Raw genomic sequence first — 20113 nt, 5'->3', positions numbered from 1 at the left:
GTTGATTTGATTATATGGATGACATCCTCTGGGAACCCCAAAACTGATGCGCGCATGCGAATAAAAAAAAAGTTTTGCAAAAAAAAAAAGTTGCTTTCACTATGAAATCTACGTGGTCATGAAGGTTGAACAAATGGCACAGAATATGTTATGGTGAATAATCTACTCTTCGAATTCATTTCTTTACATTTTTGTCTTTTTTCCTTTGATTTTGGCATTCTACGACATTGGTATCGTTTCTAAATGTTTTCCTTGCAACTTCTGGTATATTTTTGCTCATTTAGCAACTGTTTTGCACGATTTACAGTATGGTTGAAAACTTTTTTTTGTTGGAAACGGCCGGAAATTCATGCGCGCGCGGATGTCATCCATATAATCAAATCAACATGGCCTTACAGCCTCTGTGCTGTGGGCTGTTGCTCTGGAGTTTCTACTCTGATGTTCATGTTTCCAGCAAAGATGAAGTAGCCGATGCCGGCGCCCAGGAAGACTGCGATGGCCAGCCAGCCGTTGTACGTCATGACCACCAACATCAGACAGTAGGCCCCCACCACCTCCAGTACATGCAGCAGGGACTGGGCAAGGTGGAATTTTAATCTGAAATCAACAGAAGTACTGTGATTGGGTTTACTTCCGGAAAAGGAAAACATGTTGTTCTTGCTCTGTTTCCTCTTCTTTCTCACCTAACAAATAAGGTCAATGACCTGGACCAGATGTCTGTCACCCTGGTAACTGGTGCTGTAGCAGACACCCTGTGGTGTTGACTTACATTATGTAGCAGGGCAGAGCTGGCTGCTCACCATATATTATATCATGAACGTCTTTGGGCAACAATAAACAGAGCAGTAGTTTGCTGGGATATAGACCATTATGCATTTGCTTTGCAAACTTATCCTTTCTACTTCTTTTATGTTCATGGTAGCAAAATTTCATGGTATTTGAGATGTTCACGGAACTATATGTCTGTGGTGGCAACAGGTGCAGGAAAAAAATTAAGTTGAGGAATTCACGGCACAGAAGTGACTGTGAAAACGGTGAACATATAAAAGGACCATGAAAAATATGTTTGTGTTGTGATGATTTTGTGAGAGGTAACAGTGAAACTTACAAACCAACACCAACAGTATTAATGAAGTGCACACAAAAGATAGACAACTATATATATATATATATTAGCCTGTCAAGAATGCACAAGTGTGCAAACAATAAAAGATACTACATGTTGGAATGCCCATTAAGGCCATGTTGATTTGATTATGTGAATGACATTCTACAGTACTGATGTGAGCATGTGAATAAAATAATTTGGCTTCATTGTGAATCTACATGGTCATGAAGGTTGAACAAAATTAGGAAAACACGCAGAGTATTGTATGGCAACTACTGCACTCGACATCGTTTGCCAATATTTATTTTGCAATTTGCATACACTTGCTCATTTTGCAGCTGCTTTTTACGATTTACAGTATGGTCGAAAAACCTTTTTCTTTTTATGAAAATGGACGAAAATTCATGCGCGCGCAGATGTCATCCATATAATCAAATCAACATGGCCTAAAGCTAAGGTACTACGGCTACTGTTGCAACCCAAATTTTCCCAACCCACCTCCTCCTCTCGATGTGTTCTATACTCGGTGGAAACTGGAGAGACCTGAGCAGAGGAGACATCCCCTGCGAGTCGGGAGTTTCTTGGATGTTGTTCCTCACGTCCAGCGGGTCCTTCTGCCTCCTCTTACCCAGCCACCAGACGAAGCGTTTCAGTCCCTCCAGCAACACTGCCATGGCTGCGATGGCGAGAACGCTGAACCCCAAACCGAGAGCATCTTGTACCGTCCAACCGCTGAACAAAATGGTCGCGTCGGTGTCGAAGTAAAAGGACATCCGCATATCTATTTTTTTTTCCTTCCTCGAAGTTTTCTTCGCCCCTGATATCTTTCAAAGTACAGAATAAAAGGCTCAGATGTCTTCAAAGCTAGCAGAAGACATCTAAGGTCTTAGTAGAGGTATCAAGGGAAAGTTTAAAAGTTTTTGTGCGTAGATTTACAAAGCTACGCTACGAAACGGGGTAACTTCCGCATAGCTATGCTATGTAACCTTTGACCGGTCGATGGTCCCACTCGATTTATGGGACCAAAGTTGGGACCAACTATAAGTTCAAAGTTGGGGGTTTCAGCATTGCCTCAATACAGAAAAATCACGCTCATTGGAATAAAACTGTATCCAACCAATTCATTTATTTTTTCTTAATATGTTTGATAATTCATCGATTGCTCACGGGAGTGCAAAAATTTATATGGTAATGTAATGGAGGGAGGAAATTCTCCCCAAGCTAAAATAGGACAGCCCTTACGATACTAAAAAAAGTCGCTTGGCGGCGCTGCAGTACCAGTGGTACCGTTGGCAACGCGTCGTGGGAGGGAAGCAGGCTTGTTTTATCCACATTTATTCTATGTTTATAACGGGAATGTAACAGTTATGTGTTCCGAACGCTGCCAACTGGTCATCGGGGCTTGCAGAATAGGCTGTTACAGCGTAAGTAAGGAGAAAACCTTTTTTTAACGATGTATAGCCTAGGATTTGTAGCCCCCCTCCCCACATAGAGACAGTTTGTAAAATGTGCAGTATACTAGTATTCACATAATTTGGTAAAGTGGGTTATTGTGCTGCTGATATTGTTAATAATCGCATGGAAACCATTCCATCGATGGAATGGTAAAAAAATACCTGATTTAACCTACACCATTCCATGCGATTATTAATTATATCAGCAGCACAATAATATTATACTATCATGTCATCGTTTTGCTGTCATCATAAGAAGCACCCAAGTTGGCTGGTGCACAATCTTCAATATTCAAACATGTGAAGTGAGGGGACGGTCCATTATGCTGTATGGGCCGGGTGACAGTAGCTAGGGGACAGTGCCTGAGAGATGTCTAACTCCAGTTTGCTCCTTTAATTGCGTCCCCATAAGCTAGTCTGGCACCTGTCGAATATCAGGTATTGTTTGATATTTCTATTACAAGCAGTGTAACAGGTAGCCTCCTTCGCAGACTTGTTGGGCGTCGGCCTTATGTTTTTTTTCTCTGAGCGAAAAATATTGCTGCAGAGGGAGTTTATGCCACGGAATGTTTCGCTTGTTGGAGCGCGAATCCTTCTCTCCATGGCAAAAACTCCCTCTGCAGTGTAAAAACCGAAAGGCTGTAAAAACCGAAAGGGGCGAGCAGGTCACAACCGGGAATCGAACCCGAGTTGTCCGCTTGGCGGTCACCAACGCTAACCACTACACTAAAAGGTCGCACGACCATTTAGCATGGTCAGTTAGCACAGTTACACTACTCCCCCTTTTCTTTCAAGATTCGTCCTCGAATCTTCCAAGTCCGACATCCCTGGAGCTGCCACACTTATCCTCAGTGCCAGTACTCACAGGGCCCACATCGGGCGCCACTGTTAAAACCGAAAGGGGCGAGCAGGTCACAACCGGGAATCGAACCCGAGTTGTCCGCTTGGCGGTCACCAACGCTAACCACTACACTAAAAGGTCGCACGACCATTTAGCATGGTCAGTTAGCACTGTTACAGCAGCAAAATTGTCCCTCCGCGGCATATTACTCACGTCGCTCAGAGAAAAAAAAAACATAACTCGACGCCTAACAAGTCTGCGAAGGAGGCTATGTAACAGGGATGAAACATACAAATTTGCTTGTTCAATCCCAGTCAATATCATGCTGTTACAGTGGACCATGCAACTTCAGAGCCTATCGGAGCTCAGCATATGATAGGCAAAATAATATTTTCAAACAATATATTCATTCATATATAATATAAATTTAATCTACTTTAAAAACCAGACTGCATAGCAGTGAAGCAATCAGAAGAACAAACCAGAGCTAGAATACCAGTTCAGGGAAGTGCTCATTTTCAAACACGGGACCAGTTAAATGGTCCCCCTCACCAGCCATCCTTTCATTCTTTCCCTTCCCACAGCTGTACAGAGCGCTGTGTTGTTGCAGCCCTCCCGCGCCCCGACCAGAGTACCACGTGGTGTGTCTGGGGATGTCTGGTGCCGGGAAGACCACACTTCTCACCCTGCTGCAGTGTGGGGAGACTACAGACGACATCGAACCTACCTCAGGTATTGTCTCTTCAAAGGGGACAGCCCACTGATTCCAGCCCCTATATAGAAAACATCTAAGAACTGAGCTGTCAACAATCACCTACTTGAGTGTTCAACTATTGCAAACACACATTGACAGGGTAGTCCAACTTCCAAATTGTCCATTTAGTCCAAAAATTTCACTTTTTGACCAGCGAAACATAGCACAGCAAAGGCAAACACTGCCAGAATGACCTCTGACCCCCTTGAAGACCACCAAAAGACAAGAAGATGGGATTAGTTTTAGAACTCTACCAAGCAGCCAAAACAACACTAACAGCCAGTTTTTTCAAGTTAATAGAAATAGAAATAACTCTCCAGCTGGAAAATGCCAGCAGTTATCCACACATATATACCAAGAAAAAGTTGGTTTGGCTGCACTCAATCAAAGGGGGTCTCAGACTGGGCCCTTTGGGCATGCGCCATTGGTGGCCTTTGCCCTAAATACAGGGCTCAAAATCCTTTTTTCAGGTACATGCAAAATTGCATGTGGCAAAAATTTTAGGTGCAATTTTAAAAATCTATGTGCAAAATTTTTAGTCCGTCTGCAACTGTTTTTCAGCTGGTTTGTCACAAAAAATGTTGGAACTTCCCAAAATTAAAAAAAAAATTATATAGCACATAAAAAGAATTAACTAACAGTCTGAGAGCAATAAATTATTTTTATTTTGCATATTTGTTTCCCTTGATTATCCTGCACGATATCATAAAAGCTTATAAAAGTAACATATGGTTAATTTTTGCTTCTTTGCAATGCAATGCGCCCCTCCCCCTCCTACGTAGGTGCAAACTTGCATATTAAAAATATTTTAAGTGCAAATCTTGAAAAATTATGTGCATTTTGCACATTGCACATGGGTATTTCGAGCCCTGAAATATCATCATGAAAGTTCATCTGTGTTGGTAGTTACCATGTATAGAGTTAAAACTTTTGTTCCAACACAAAGAATTGTTCCCACCTAGAGCTAAATAACTGTACTCTGCATGCAAAAATACGTCATGGCCACCTGCAGCACTTAATGAGAGTGACAGGGGTCTCTTTTAGACTGCAATACTTCTCCATCACTGTCATGCAGTACATGTACATTTGACTTTGGTACATTTGTTTGTCTCATATAGAGCCAAAGGGGAAAACAAAACAAATGCTCATTAAAATGTACCTAATTCCTACAATGCGATGTTTACTGTATTTTATTCAGGTTTCAATATCAAAGCAGTTCAATTTGAAGAAGCCATTCTCAATGTGAAGGAAGTTGGAGGTAAGTGAAAACTTATAGAAAGATACTGATTTTGCCCCCTGCCTCGGACTGGGTGTACTATTACCTTTCCCTTTGCCATCTCCATCATACATATCCTATCCATACCAGTCCTAGAGATAATGCCCTCATATTCATTGATGTGGTTCTGCAAAACATAGAAGAAACAGCAAAAATAAAGATTTGGGCTCATAAGGAAAGGTCTGCGGATTTCTAAAAAATTCAACAGCTTTGTAGTTTGTTTGTTTGTTTATTTATTTAACCAGGAAATACATGTCGCCTATTGGCGGTTTTCAAAGATTCCTGGGGGGATAACCCCAACAAAACTACATGACATTATAATTATAACAAAAGATTAAAGATGAACTAACAAAGGTCAACTAAAAATAGATAAACTCATCGTGAACAAGACGAAATTGTAACTAACTCATCAACAATCAAATGAAATAAGGTAAATAGAAGTAATTATAATCGTTCAGATATCAAATTATAATGGTAGATAGTCAAAAGGTAGTAACTTTATACAGCTTCAAACATCATTATGACTGTATAGATTGTGAAAGACTATAAAATCTGTCATTGTAGTGATGTTGTTTGCCACCTGTTGTACCCATGGTGCTCTATGGTTCCCAGCATGCAATTGTGATGTATCAAAGATCTTCTTGTCCCAGGAAAAAAATGTTGTGTTTCCTGTTTCAGTCCTGAAAAAAAATAGGGTTGGTAGGTAGGGATTATCTTTCTTTTTTTTAAAGACTTTGTCGATCACTAGTGATCCAACTTATACAATACAATTTTTTTTAAAAGTAAAACTTGTGTGAGGACACTTGTCATTTTCAATGTCAATGTTGGAAAACCGATTGTGCAACGTTTCATCACTCAAGTGTCAGATCATGTCGCTAGAAATGGTCAATCAGCTTGAAAAATTTATGTCCCTTGCAGGGGTCCACACACACAAAAAAAGGCTAGGGTTGGCAGTTTTTTTCTAGGGTCGATCGGGAACCAAGAAACGAAACCTTTTTTTTCCCCAGCCTGAAGAATTTGAGGACAGGTGGTCAAAATTGTACAATGCACTTCCAGATCATATCAGAACATCTGTACCTACCACATTCAAAACTCTTACCAAAGACAGACTGAACCAAACTTACAACTGGTAGTATATTGAATATTGTATATATGTAATATATTGTGTATGTTGATTTATATCATAGCTGGGCCGCGATAATGGGTTCCGGACCGGGCCGTACTTTACGGTACGGCCCAGGCTCCATGGCTTCCATAGAACAATTCGAACTTGTTTCGTCCTAACCGCGTGCACCGCTTTCGAAAATTCGAATACAGAATCCGGACGTTGGAACTGATGTTGTTGCATTTGAGGGTTCAGGGGCACCAACTTTTGGCTCATCTTGCATTGAAAGGCGCTTTTTCTTGGGTGGGTATGACATAAATAAAATACAACACGGTGTATTCTGCATCGCCCTCGGTCCCGGCCCTCCCACGAGTTGGGCCGATACCTCGGGCGATACGGAATACCCCGTGTTCTATTCTATGTGTATATGTTGATGTATTGTTATGTTTTATGTACTCTCTCCTAGAAGAATAGCTGCCACCCTCGGGTGGGCAGCTAAAGGGGAGTTTTAACTCAATAAACTGAACCTATCCCTGCTGTGACCAGGTGCAGAGAACATCAGACCATACTGGGACAGGTACTACCAACAGACCCAGGGCGTGGTGTTTGTCATGGACAGCGCCTGCTCCCAGGAGGCCTTGCAAACGGTGGGCGGCCTCCTGGCCGGCATACTATCCCACGAGTCCTTGAGGGGCCTTCCCTTCGTCCTCCTTGCCAGTCACCAGGACAAGATGGAAGCAAGGAGCTCTGAACAGGTGAGACAAAGCACAAAGCTGTAACTAGAAAACTGTAACTAATAATTAATGTTTACCTTCGCATATGGTCTGCTCTGTTAATTCTTACTCAAACACATTCATATATATGGTAAGACAGGAGTCTAAATCCCTCCTGGTATAAAATTGCAACATAATGTAACCCAAGACCAGTTACCATGATAACAGACAGGCTGGTTCAGGTCATTGACCTTTTTTTGGTTTGAAGAAGAAGAGGAAACGTAGCAAAAACAATATGTTTTCCTTCGGTAAACTTAGCTAACAATAACATGCAGGGAATGTTTCACTTTGGCGAATGTTCACTCAAGCCTGTGTCTTCAAACCAGTCTCCCGTAAAACTTTTAGTACGAATTTCAACTTTATGTAGTAAGAGATACATTGTATTGATGTTTCCTTATGTTTTAAGAACGATCCACGAGTGCATAACCTGCATTGATTGTAAATACCTAGTACTCAATTCAGACTCTATGCAATATAATAAAGACTTCAAGATTTCAAGAAGGAATTGTTGGTAATGTTGCATTTGCTTATCGTATATTTCTTAGATTTTTACAGATCTCATTGCATGCTGGGATACACAGGGCACTATGGGTAGCTGTGCAGGGTGCAAACAACTTATCATGACAAGATACACGCAGAGTGGACCAGACACAGCTCGGGCTGGTGATGCTGTTGTCTACCACCCGAGCATCCCATAGTGCCTTGCATCTCCCAGGATGCAGTGGGGCCTGTGAAAAAGGTCTATTCTTGCACTCTATAAAGTATAGATACCATCAGAGCATATATTGTTATTATTGTCATCATGTTCTTTTATTGATGGTCAATGAATTAATGATTCTGGGAGTGCAAATAGGAATACATATTGTATTGCCTATTTGCCACATTTTTACCTCAGACATTGATAACCTATCGGGTGTGATACAGGTGTTATTTTTTGCATAACAGATACCAGTAGCCCTTATCCAGTACACCTGCATCCAAACAACATGCGTACACAGGTCTATATTTAGATGTGGCTGTCAGAATTCCACCCGGCCATTAAACCTGTTGTTTTGTCCGTCCCGTCCAGCGGGTAAATGCCACGGATTCAGGAGGAGGGTGTTGAAATAAACACTCGAACCAAGAATGTAGCACTCTCTGCCCTAGTTCCCTGTGTTTACGCTTACATCTACACCTGTCTGCCACGGCTGACGCACACGCCACAGCCTTGACCTTGACAGTTCAGTTCCTTGACCTCTGGAAGAAAAGCCGGCTCGCCAGGAAGAATGTAAGATTCACCGCACGCCAAAGAAACGCACTGTCTCCGTTTAAGTTAACGAGAAGTGAACAATGCTCTTCCTCGTTTGTATCACCTCATTGTGAAGTGTAGAGTTGTTAAACCTGAGAAGTCTCTAACCAGTGTGCCATCTTTACAGATGTACATGTACTAAATGGGGAGGGGGGTATAAAGATAATGTGCTTTTGAGATTCAATATCAGCTGTTAGCTATGTACAGAATATCTGTATGCATATTACCTCCACAATGGTCTCATGTACATGTACCTATACTACATGTATCTATTTTATCTTGTTTCATGAGGACTTCTATACTTATATGTAGATATGAGATAGATACCTTATGCGGTTGACATGGTATACTGGGCTGGTACTAGTAGGTACACTGCGCCTTGAGTATCTAGCTGCAACCTGCAATTTGCAGACAAAAAATCTGAACAACTTGCAATTTTGCAGCCTGAATAAAAGAATCGGAATTATACATATATATTATATATATGTATAATTCTGGTTAATTCTGGTTGAATGTTGTCTAAGATCACAATTGAAACTAGCATAATGCCTGGAAGCAAGCCATTGGCTGAAGTGAAACTCATTTAAGGTACATTTTTTACTTAGATAACATGTATGCATGATGTTGGACAGGAACAGTGGCATATTTGCAGATTCTGAAGTATTTCCCAAATTGGAGATTTAGAAATTTTGATCAAGTTGCAATCTTACAATGGTAACAGAAAAAATACTGTATTTCTAGCCTTAAATATCCTGACCACACGACAAACTGTACACGTGCTTGGACCTGTCATGCAGTCTTGCACTGGTATTGTTTGTTTCTTCCAAAAATGTCCAGATGTAGAAAACGATTAACAGCTCTTTACTCCAACAGAAGGCCCTTAAGAGGTAACCATCTCAGGAATGTATTATGCGGTCAGTTGTATATTTTGGAAACTAGAAGTACTTTGGGGGATTCCTGCACACTTTTGTGGCAACTTTGATGAACTGGTGGTTCCTGCAGGTGGGTTACTAATCTTACATGCCCCACATCTTGTTATTGTAAGAAGAAACCAACTCTAATGCTCTATTTCTGGACAACCACCAAGCTCTCAGAAGAGTTGTTGAATGTACTTGGCACCGTGTGTAATCCCGAAGGGGGCGAGAACTTGGCAAGGGGAAGACGGCGGTGACAAGCGGCGATACACCGAAGCTTAGCGCCGGGTCTGCGGACGTGATAGCGAGGAAGCTCGTGTCACCCGGGGTCGCGCAACTTTAGTTCCCCGCATTCCACAGTCGTGTACTAACAGACCCAAAGTAGTTGTCCCCACAACACTCACTTTAAACGCTGTTGAAACATTGACAAGTTCAGAGGGCGGTACGATAACACGGGCCGTTGTTTTTCTTCACATGGCGGTACACGTGAGCCCCGTCCTACCCATTACTGCCATGATTACATGCATGTATGCATGCGTTAGTGCCACCAGTAGAATAAGACCACACCCGCTCTGGTGCTGTGCCAAGGAAAGGTCTACAGGCATTAACTTCCAGCATACCTAAAGTATAACAAAGGTTATGGCTGAAAAAGCAACGTTTCTCAAAAACATGGGTAGATATGTCAACGGAGAAAGGTCCTGCAAGTATTATCTGTATTCTGTATAGCCGGTATAACCGCCCTTCGGCGTAACACACCAGCTTCGCAGGCACGTGGCGCGGCCGCAGCTGGCTACATTACACCGAACGACCTGTTACACCAAGGAGCTTCTACTTGGTTACACCCATTTAATTGCAGAAGTTGTTAAAAGCTTTCTAGTGGATGATGCCCCAACTGTGCTTGGAGGCAACGAGTTCCACACTACAATAGTTCTTGGAAGATACGAGTTTTTGAACGGCTCAATTCTTGGCTGATGTAACTCTGATATTTGAAGGCATGACTGTCAACGACTTTCAGGCATAGTCTGAGACTTTTCAAAAGAAACAGTTTGGGCAGTTTACTACCTTAAATCCACTCATCCTGTATAGAAAGTTTACCATCTGGGGCTAGGTGATTCATTCTAGATTATAATTATTATACGGCTTATTTTCATTCTCAGTTTGAGTACTGGGAATATTTGCCTTAGCAAGAGAATAATGTCATGGATCACATTCAAGTAGCATAAGCTAAGGCTTTAACCTTCTTGGAACATGCAGTAGAATACTATTAGGTTACTCGGAAAGTGGCCCCACAGGACCTGAGTTGTCACCATATATGGAACCCAACATTTCTCATTCTTAACTACACGTTTGTTGGTATTTCACACTGACCTTTTCAGGAGATTTCAGCATAAAGCAGATAACACTCAGTTCTTCCCCTTTTCTCAGAAGTGCTGTAAGATGTCTTTGAAACTTTTTAAAGATAACCTGTGCGGATTGCAAGCACATTCTTCAAGTCGTCAGCTTTGGAGGTTGAAAAGCCTAAACACATGCAGGTGAAATCTATTATACACTGTAGTACGGTATTAAAGTGTTTCGAAGGTCTTACATTGATAGACGAGAAAAGTAGGGGATTGTGTCAGAATGGGTGACATTTGGTGGTAGTGATGCATACCGGTTCACTGGACTTGGATCTGGACTTAAAAAATGTTTAGGTTCAAGTCCAAAAAAACCTAAAAGTCAAGAACCGAGTCCGGACTTATTACCATAAAAGACCATTTCACATACCCCTTTCTTTCCAAACCACCTAAAACCTTCTGTAGATTGTAAAGTCTTTGCTGCAAAATGAAGAAAACATTGCCATCGGGCATCGTCAAGTACCGGCCTCCATGTTATGTGGCCAAAGTTTCACCCAGACAACATTGCAAGGTTGCCAACATGCAATTTTGTATATGCCATGGGTTTTGGTCCGGACTTACAAGTCCGGACCTGAACCTAAACCTCTGGACTTGAATCCGGACCTGAACCTGAAATTGGGTTTAGGTATGCAGCACTATTTGGTGGAGAATGGATGATGTTTTCACACGATTAAGTCACAGTTGGACTGAGAGGAATGTTTGGAGTCTCAGTGTTCTGCCACATCTTTTCTACATTGCATAGCTACATACATGTACATCAACAACAACAAAAAATTGCACTTTGTATATATGGCATGATGAGTGCAGTGGATATAGGGTCATGTGATGATAATGCATTTCATATGCCAGCTCTTATAGAAAATATCTGACTTTTATATACTTTTTTATTTCTTGCATTGGTGTAAATTTTGAAATGTTTGTGGCTTATATTTTCTCGGTGATCTCTACTTTTGGAAATCATGACAATGTGAGATTATACCTCATTTTTTTAAATACTGTACTGCAGAATTGCTCCTTTTGTGAATTGAAAACCCCCTGTAAAAACTTCCACTCCCCTCATACTAGCACTGCAAAATTAAGTCCCTGTGAAAATGAATGAATTTGCAGTACATGTACTAGTATGTAAGCTTTTCTTTGGATGACATCCTCTGAAGACTTCCAAACTAGTGCACACGGCCGGCACGGGCAAACAAAAAAAATTCTGGCCAAAAAAAAGATGCTACTAAACCACAGGAATACAAAGCTGGTATTGTGAATTTGCGGCAGTACATGTGCACTTAGTGACATATATGACAAGACTGCACAATCATGCTGGATTTTTGCGGAATTTATGAATCGGCACTGTACATGTACATATATGTAGTGAGATCTTGAGTCGTGGAGCTTCGATAGCCTGGGTGCCCGGCTCTGTATTGTCATAACTACCATGGACTAGTGGACATGATCTTTTTTTTTTTGAGAACAGACGAAAATCAATGTGCGCACGGATGTCATCCATAAAATTAAGTCGGTGTGGCCTTACTCAGAAATAATATGGAAACCACAAGCTTGGCACCAGGTGTGCATACTCGCAGTATCCCTTTCATCTTACATTTTGAATGTATCATGACTGATTATTAAACCTTCCCTTACAGCAATGCTACCTGCGGCCTTGAATAACGATTTATGATAAGTAAAGTCTTTGACATTTTGCTACAAATACATGTATCAGGAAGTACTTAATATTTTACAGATTAGCCTAAATGTTGCCCTAAATTCCTTTGAAGCCGTTAAATCATATAAAAGGCATATCAAGCCAATGCCAAATCCTACTCCACATTGCTTTGGTTACCTTGATGTCAACAGAAAAACAGTTTGCATCATATATGATTATTGTATATAGTAGAGGATATCTTATGGATAAGGGCCTTGTGTTAAATAATTACTAGTATTTAAGTGATATGTCAGATCATATCTAATATATGCCACGTCTCCTAACCTTCAGGCACAAAATGCCATTACAATTACGTGCTCAACAATTTCAAAAGTTGCAGTGTGCAAATAGGGAAATACAATGTTCATTTAAAGAATGTTTAAATCTATATAGACTACTAGTTAAACCTCTAATTTTGCAGCTGACATATATTCTGTACATAGTTTGCTGCTTATATACATATAATTTGTACGTAAGATGACTTTATTCATACGTAATACTTTTGTTTGATCTTAGTTGTAATAGACCAGTTAGGAAAGTCCCTGTACTTTTGTTGAGTCAAGAATGAATTGTAGTTAAAGTTCAATAGCTAAGACTTTCTCTCTTCACACAAAAGGCTTATTCCTCCAATTTTGTTCTCCAATTTGTTTTAGTCCGTTACGTCCACGCGACTATTCAGAGTAAAGCTACCGCCATGATCCACTAATGCATTAGTAACACTATTTGACGCGCGACAAATGTCAAAGGGATGAAGTCATTTTGTGTTGTGTAAATATCAGTAACCGCCTTGATAATTTGCGACATCTTGTCGTATTGTGGGATAGAGCTACGTGTACAATGTCATGAATACTGACCTTTTCACTGAGACCATCCCAAGTGATCATCACTGCATTGTTGTTGATCCTGCATTGTCGCTGTCACTGTCAACACATTGGGTCAAGGATTCTCCAACAGAGTCATGCCCAGTGTTGTAGCCAGCGTCTGTCTTTCCATCAGTTTGACAGAATTTTGCAAAAAAATTTGCCCAATCCGTCATCTTTGATGGACAAAAATTGGCATGGAAAGAGATATTAAACCAACTGCATAGCTGTGTGGCCCAAGGGCTGATGAAGTGGAGATGGGTGCTGCCTAAATTTACACCATTTAGTGTGGGTAGAACTTAAACCATATTCAAAATGACTGACTGATGATATTGAGGCCTGTTGTACCTGCTTTGTTTCAGCTGACCAAAGACCTGGAGCTGGAGAGGCTGTGTGCAGGACGACAGTGGGTCGTGTGCCCCTGCTCCATACAGGACCAAGAACCAGTGAGACAGGCTCTGGAGCGATTTGTCACATTCCTCTTAAACACTGCTGGAAAGGAGAGTGAGGAAAACAGGGTGTAGTTTAGCCTGGTGTCCCTCCTATTCTAACTCTGGTTTCCTCTTCTGTTTGCCTCTCTGCTTTAATAGGCCACACCAAGTAATTTTTATGGATGATGTCCTCTGAAGACCCTAAATCTAAATGCAAAAGCACGAAAAAAAAGTAAGAGGGGCCGAAAAAAACTAAGAGGCGACAAATGTAAGAACACAAATTGAATGCAACACAGTATAACAACCAACAGCAATAAATCAGTGGAGCAGCAGTTGTCGCCCTGTCCTGTTTCTTTCCTTTCATCACATCTATCATCTTGCTTCCAATCTTGCGAATTGTGGCACTATCGTGACTCTTTGGTCATCGTTACAGGAAGCAGAATTTCTTTTTTTCCTGGGAACAGGCCAAAATGGATGCGCGGGCGCGGGTGTCATCCATAAAAATTACTTGGTGTGGCCTAATCATAGTTTGGCGCTAGTTCCCATTTGAATTATGGCTACATGGCCTTTATGTCATTCATTAATTGGGGTACCAAAATTTATTCCTCTGGAGAAGTAAATTTTGGTACCCCAAATAATGTCACAGGGATCAAACTTTCGTATGCTTCTTTGGTTAACATGCCTTTTCAGAAAAACGTGTGACGTAGCCAAATGGAGTTCTGACATAGACAATCATGTATTTCACTGGAATATACAAATTATATATCTTTTATTAACAGGTTGTTTGAAGCAATGAAAAGAATGAATCAATTAGAATAGGATAGATACCAGGCTACACTGTACAATGTAGATGCAGTGTGCAACACTGCAACCGTAATTTTCAAGCAATGTGGAAAGTAATATTCATCCGGCTAAGTCTTGTGAACACTATGCTGTATCCAGCTGCAATATGCAGTTATAGTTATGATATTATAATAATACATGAGCTGAACAATTGACTTGCTGCGTGCACTTCTCATATGGCTGTTTGTTTGTTTAATTTATATCCATTGTACTGTGAATGTCATACTCCTAGTCTACAACTTTTGTGAGTTGTGTTTTATTTTGCACAGGTTGGAAAGTGTGTATTTGCTGATGGTGTTCACTTTGTTACTGGATGTGTACAAATATGAGTATGACATCTACCAAGTGATGTTGCTATACTGTCCATGCACCTTTTTTCACCCACCTATATATGAGGAAAAACTATGTACATGTACTGTATTTGTTATTTTGCTTTGTAGAGAGCATGTTTTTTTCGACTTAATGTTACAGTTACTGTACCTATTTTTCTAGCACATGTGATACCATTCGTAATAATTCTGTAGGTTTTTGTGTGTTGTGTAGAGTTGTGAGTATACAATGTCATGTCCTTATCCACTGATTATGGAAAGACTACCACCGTCAAAAAGTATTGCCTGCATGGCTGTATAGACTAAGGTTACCAATAATTAATAAATTAATTGATTGGCTGGTTGCTCAATTAATCATGTTTACCCCTCATGAACAGAATCTGTACTAATAAAGTAACAATTTATGAAGTAACAAGTTACAATTTCATAAAGCTTGTAGTGTGGCAGCTGTAACTTTACTCATCTGTGAAAAACAAATAATTTCATATTCCTTGCTGAATCTATTTTTAAAAAGTGATATTTTCTTATTGCATGAGCAACTGGAAATTTTGCAATGGGGCAAAAGTGATGGCAAGACAGCTCATTCTTAAATATGTCGATGAGTAAGGCCACACCAATTTAATTTGTTGGTTCTCGGATTTTTTTTCAGAAAAATATGAAGCGAGCAAAAAAAAAGGGTCTAAATGCTACGAAAGGAGCCATGAAGTTGACACAAAAGGCTGTGTTACTATTTAAACAATTAATTTTGAACTTCTGCATTGATAGATGGAAAACCTGTAACAACTAGGAAGAAAAGGACTTTCCTCAACTGTTGGGGGCAAAATATGAGCATTGCTTAGTTGATTCAGAACCAGAATTTTTTTTTTGCAAATCAGAAAAAAACGAAGAGGCAAATCCGAGATCCAACAAGTTAAATTGTGGCCTAATGTCTGTTAAAGTGAAACAAGTTTTATATACATGTAGAAGATACATTTGTACTTCAGCATACAGTACATTGTAGTGCTTGTACTGTAGTTTGCAGCTGATTTGTGCACTGCTCTTGCTACTCTTTTCTACTGCTGTTCATAATTTTGTAAGAATACAACCATTGTACAAAACTGCCACTATGTGAACCAGTTTTCTTCATTTGCGAGTGACGTCTCGTAAGCCAACAAGATAATGGATTGTTTTGACTTTTTACATTGTGCTTCATATGGCTGATGAGCTATGTGAGTGAGTGAGTGAGTGAGCGAGTGAGCGAGCGAGCGAGTGCATGCATACTTGATATGGTAGGAGGTAAAGGTCTTTGAGACTGTAGGTGCAGTGGTGTTTTGGGCATGCTATTGGGTACTGGACAGCTAGTGGAGTCCTTTCCTTTCACCTACTTTTATGTTTTATGTCAGGTTCCCATTTCACACCTGAGCGGAGTGAAGAAAGTTGTGTTAAGTGCCTTTCCCAAAGACACAACATCTACATGTACTCTGTAGCCATAAATATGTCAGAACCTACAACCTCTCGATCTATCCCGTGCCCACTAGCCTATTCACCCCCCCCCCCTGCAAACATCCATAATGGTTAACATAAGAAGTTAGGGCAGCCATGTACCATGTAGTTTTCCCTGACATATCTAACACAGCCCTAGTCAATTTTAGTCTCAAGCAGCCAGTGCTTCATTTGCTCATGCATTAGGCCACATCAATTTGATTTCTTGGTTAACGGATTTTTGAAGAAAAATAATGGAGCGGGCGGGCGAAAAAAATAAAAATAAAAACAAGCCTAGGCATCCTATTATGGCCCAAAATGGTACGATAGGAGCCATGAAGTCAACACACCAGGCTGGTTCAAAATTTAAACAATGAATTTTTAACCTTTAATGATACCATTGCATTGAAAGATGGAATAACTGTACCAACTAGGAAGAAAAGGACTGTTTTCAATTGTTCAGGGCAAAATATGAGCATTTTGCAGTTGATTCTGAATTTTTATTTTTATTTGCAAATCAGAAAAAAATGAAGCGGGCGAATCCGTAAATTGGTGTGGCCTTAGGACTTTTTTCTAATAGATTTTCTACAAATGTACATAATGTACTTCTGAAAACAAGAGTTATAATAACACGGTAGGAATCAAGAAACAATGGTACTACCATATTTTAACTTAACCTTTTGCCTACCCCATAACCAATAGAAAACTGTTAGCTTGACTGCTACATGTACTGGTACTTCACATAAACACTCATTGTGGAGCCTGCTATGGATGTTGGTGAATCCTACAGACTCCAGACTTAAGTTCAGGTTGGCCCCCCACATTGTAGCACCAGAACCTAAGCCATGGACCAGTGTTGTTGGTTCAAACATCCTGTCTATGGCATTTGACACTTTGGGGACAAGGCCAGCTGATGAATGTGAGAAAGAAACTTAAAGAATGTGCCTGATTTGAACAAAGGAAATGTTCTTTTATAAACTACCTCTTGAATAGCTCCTTCTGAAAATAATATTCACAATATAATTTTGATTTTGTATGATCATATAACTGTCAGTGAGTTTATTTTGCACAAAAAAGCATACTATAATTGTGCAAAGGTAAAGTACCTTTCCCAAGGGCACAACATTGAGACCTATATACATGTATACTACAGCTTTGAACCTTTAGGACTTTTAGATTCAAACTCAGCAACCCCAAACACTAGGCCACAATTGGTTATTACACAATACAGGACATCTCCTCAGAATGTACATTGTACATGTACGTGGTGAATCTAAATGGATTTCTTTAATGAGACGAGAGATCTTGACTGCCCATTCGACACCGTTTGACACTTTCAGGACAAGGTTGGTTGATAAATGTAAAAGGGAAACAGGAGAATAAGGTGCCAGGTGTTCAATTCTCACCTGGCCAACCTGTGCACTTAACCTTTTCTTCATTAGTTTGTGCTTAGCCTCAATAGGCTGAGGACTCCAAGCATGGTACGTAAGAAGACGTACATGTACACAAGACTGTAAGGTTTGAACCACTCACACTGGGAAGATCCCCTACTCTTTTCAATAAGTGTAGTGGGATCTTTAACGTACTCGAGGTGTGGCTCTCCTCAAACACGGGACCACCATTTAACGTCCTATCCGAGGGATGTCCCTAGCCCTAGCCAAAGCTAGGTACTCATTTCCACTTGAGTGAAGTGAGGAAAGTCATGTAAAGTGCCTTTCCCAAGATCGGTGACATGGCAGGTTTTAGAACCCAGGACATCTTGGTTCCGAGTGGCCATTGTGCCACGTGATCCCGTGTAACATTCTCTCCACACCTGTGCATCAGGTGTAATGGTCATAAGAACCTTATACACTGAGTCTTCTGACCCTTATAAGTTGTCCTAAGCTTACCTGTACCTGTTGGCTAATACTTACATCCTAAACCTCTCACCTTTCGTCTAGTGGCTCATATAACCAAATAAAGGGTCTGCCATTTTGTCCAAGGCAAATTGAAGATGAATTTCAAATCATGAAATGCTCTAGATATGATGTTTTATGTAATAAGCTATTCACATCCATTGAATCTAGTACAATAGATTTCAACTGACTCAATGCTATGGACAGATTTGCAACAACTCTTACAATGCAAAAATAGGTAAATACTTAAACTTAGTATAAGACTGTCTTGTTATTAGAAAAAATGCCAAAACTCATGATTAGCCCTGCTTGATTGTAAATTGATGTTTAGTACAAATTATAGGATGTTAATTTTTATTCTATACCCTTTCCTTTTTTGTACTCTGTTCAAAAATATAATAGTCGTTGCCATACGTTGTGCCTTGTACAATTGTCATGCAATAAACTCCTTTATATATTAAGGGGTCACTGGCCTTTCTGGCCCTCCCCCTGGACCCCGTGTTTGTTTAGTATTAACCTGATATCCTTCTTCTCCCACTCCCAGAGGGGAAAACAACCGTCCTATTTTGTCTACCCACTGCAGGCGATTCAAAATATTTAGAGTCTCGGACATAGCTGTGGTAATTGTATTTTGTTTGTACTTCAGGTGTTGTTTCACGATGAAGGGTTCAGTCAGATTTTTTTTGCCATAAAAGTAAGGACTGGTGTTGCTTAGAATTGAATGAATGAATGAATGAATGAACTAGAATAGTAAAGGTACATGCATAATATTCACCTTTGCATATGGTCTGCTCTGTTAATTCTTACTCAAATACATTCATATGGTTATATAGTCAGACAGGAGTCTAAATCCCTCCTGCTATAAAATTGCGACATAATGTAACCCACCACTTGTTACCATGGTGACAAACGTCTGGTCCAGGTCATTATCCTTACTTACTTGTTTGGAGAAGAAGAAACTGCAAAAACAATATGTTTTCCTTCCATAAACAAAATGAATGAATGAATCTAAGAATGTGATCCTCCAGAGTTACCACCGGCTCTGTATTTTTGCTTACTACCATGGACTACCCAGGCATAGAGCCAGGCCAGAGTCTCGGAGGACGTGATCTTTTTTTTTTTTGAGAATTAATGCCATAAAATTACGTCGGTGTGACCTTATTCAATCCTACATAGGTCTTTAAAGGCTGCCTACATGTACTTAAGACTACACTACCTGGAACGTGTCTTAATGGTTGAAGTATCAGCAGGGTTTAGAGGGAAACCTTTGTGAGACCCATACCCCAGGACCTGGAAACAGCCTTATGAATGAAATAATTCAGTGTGAATAATGCACAATTAGGGCCTGATATTACCCTTGGGCTTGGGGTAAACATTTTGACCAGGTTAGCCTGTGTTGAGGCCTGCCGCCCATTCATTACACAGTGGTTTATTTGAGGTTAATGTCTGTCATGTAACTCAAAAAGCCAGGTGATAACGAGGTGGGCGGAAACAGGTGGGTAAGGTACATACCCCACCATTGTGTCGGGCTCGGACCATAACCCCAGCTGACCTATGCTAGAACAAATGAACATGTACATCTCCGAGTTATGTAAGCATCCCAAACAGTAAATGATCACTACCAAAGGGGAAACTGCTGTCCGACTTTGGTCTCTTTTCTTTGGCGAGGCATACAGCACCACCAACACAAGTCT

At 40.5% G+C, this 20113-nt stretch overlaps 2 protein-coding genes across 3 annotated transcripts; one reads left to right on the top strand and one right to left on the bottom strand.

Moving 5' to 3' along the window:
- Nucleotides 1-357: 357 nt before the first annotated feature.
- LOC109469549 (probable low affinity copper uptake protein 2) lies at nt 358-2107 on the bottom strand. The gene is made up of 2 exons (XM_019768082.1): nt 1607-2107; nt 358-597 (listed from the first exon to the last, which is right to left on the bottom strand). The coding sequence occupies exons 1-2, from the start codon at nt 1885-1887 to the stop codon at nt 393-395; spliced, it is 486 nt and encodes a 161-aa protein (XP_019623641.1). The 5' UTR covers nt 1888-2107; the 3' UTR covers nt 358-392.
- Nucleotides 2108-2371: 264 nt separating this feature from the next.
- LOC109469553 (ADP-ribosylation factor-like protein 15) lies at nt 2372-14493 on the top strand. Of its 2 annotated transcripts, none has more exons than XM_019768085.1 (5): nt 2372-2532; nt 3988-4135; nt 5356-5415; nt 7085-7293; nt 13823-14493. In XM_019768085.1, exons 1-5 carry the CDS (start codon nt 2476-2478, stop codon nt 13982-13984), a joined length of 636 nt encoding a protein of 211 aa, XP_019623644.1. In that variant the 5' UTR covers nt 2372-2475; the 3' UTR covers nt 13985-14493. The 2 variants fall into 2 exon arrangements, with proteins under 2 accessions (XP_019623644.1, XP_019623645.1); XM_019768086.1 differs by having other exon boundaries at nt 2411-2536.
- Nucleotides 14494-20113: the final 5620 nt, after the last annotated feature.

Source organism: Branchiostoma belcheri, unplaced genomic scaffold, assembly GCF_001625305.1.
Source record: "Branchiostoma belcheri isolate BF01 breed outbred unplaced genomic scaffold, Haploidv18h27 scaffold207, whole genome shotgun sequence".
Lineage (NCBI taxonomy): Eukaryota > Metazoa > Chordata > Leptocardii > Amphioxiformes > Branchiostomatidae > Branchiostoma > Branchiostoma belcheri.
Note: the sequence above shows the minus strand (reverse complement) of the source record. Positions and strands in the feature narration are given on the sequence as shown.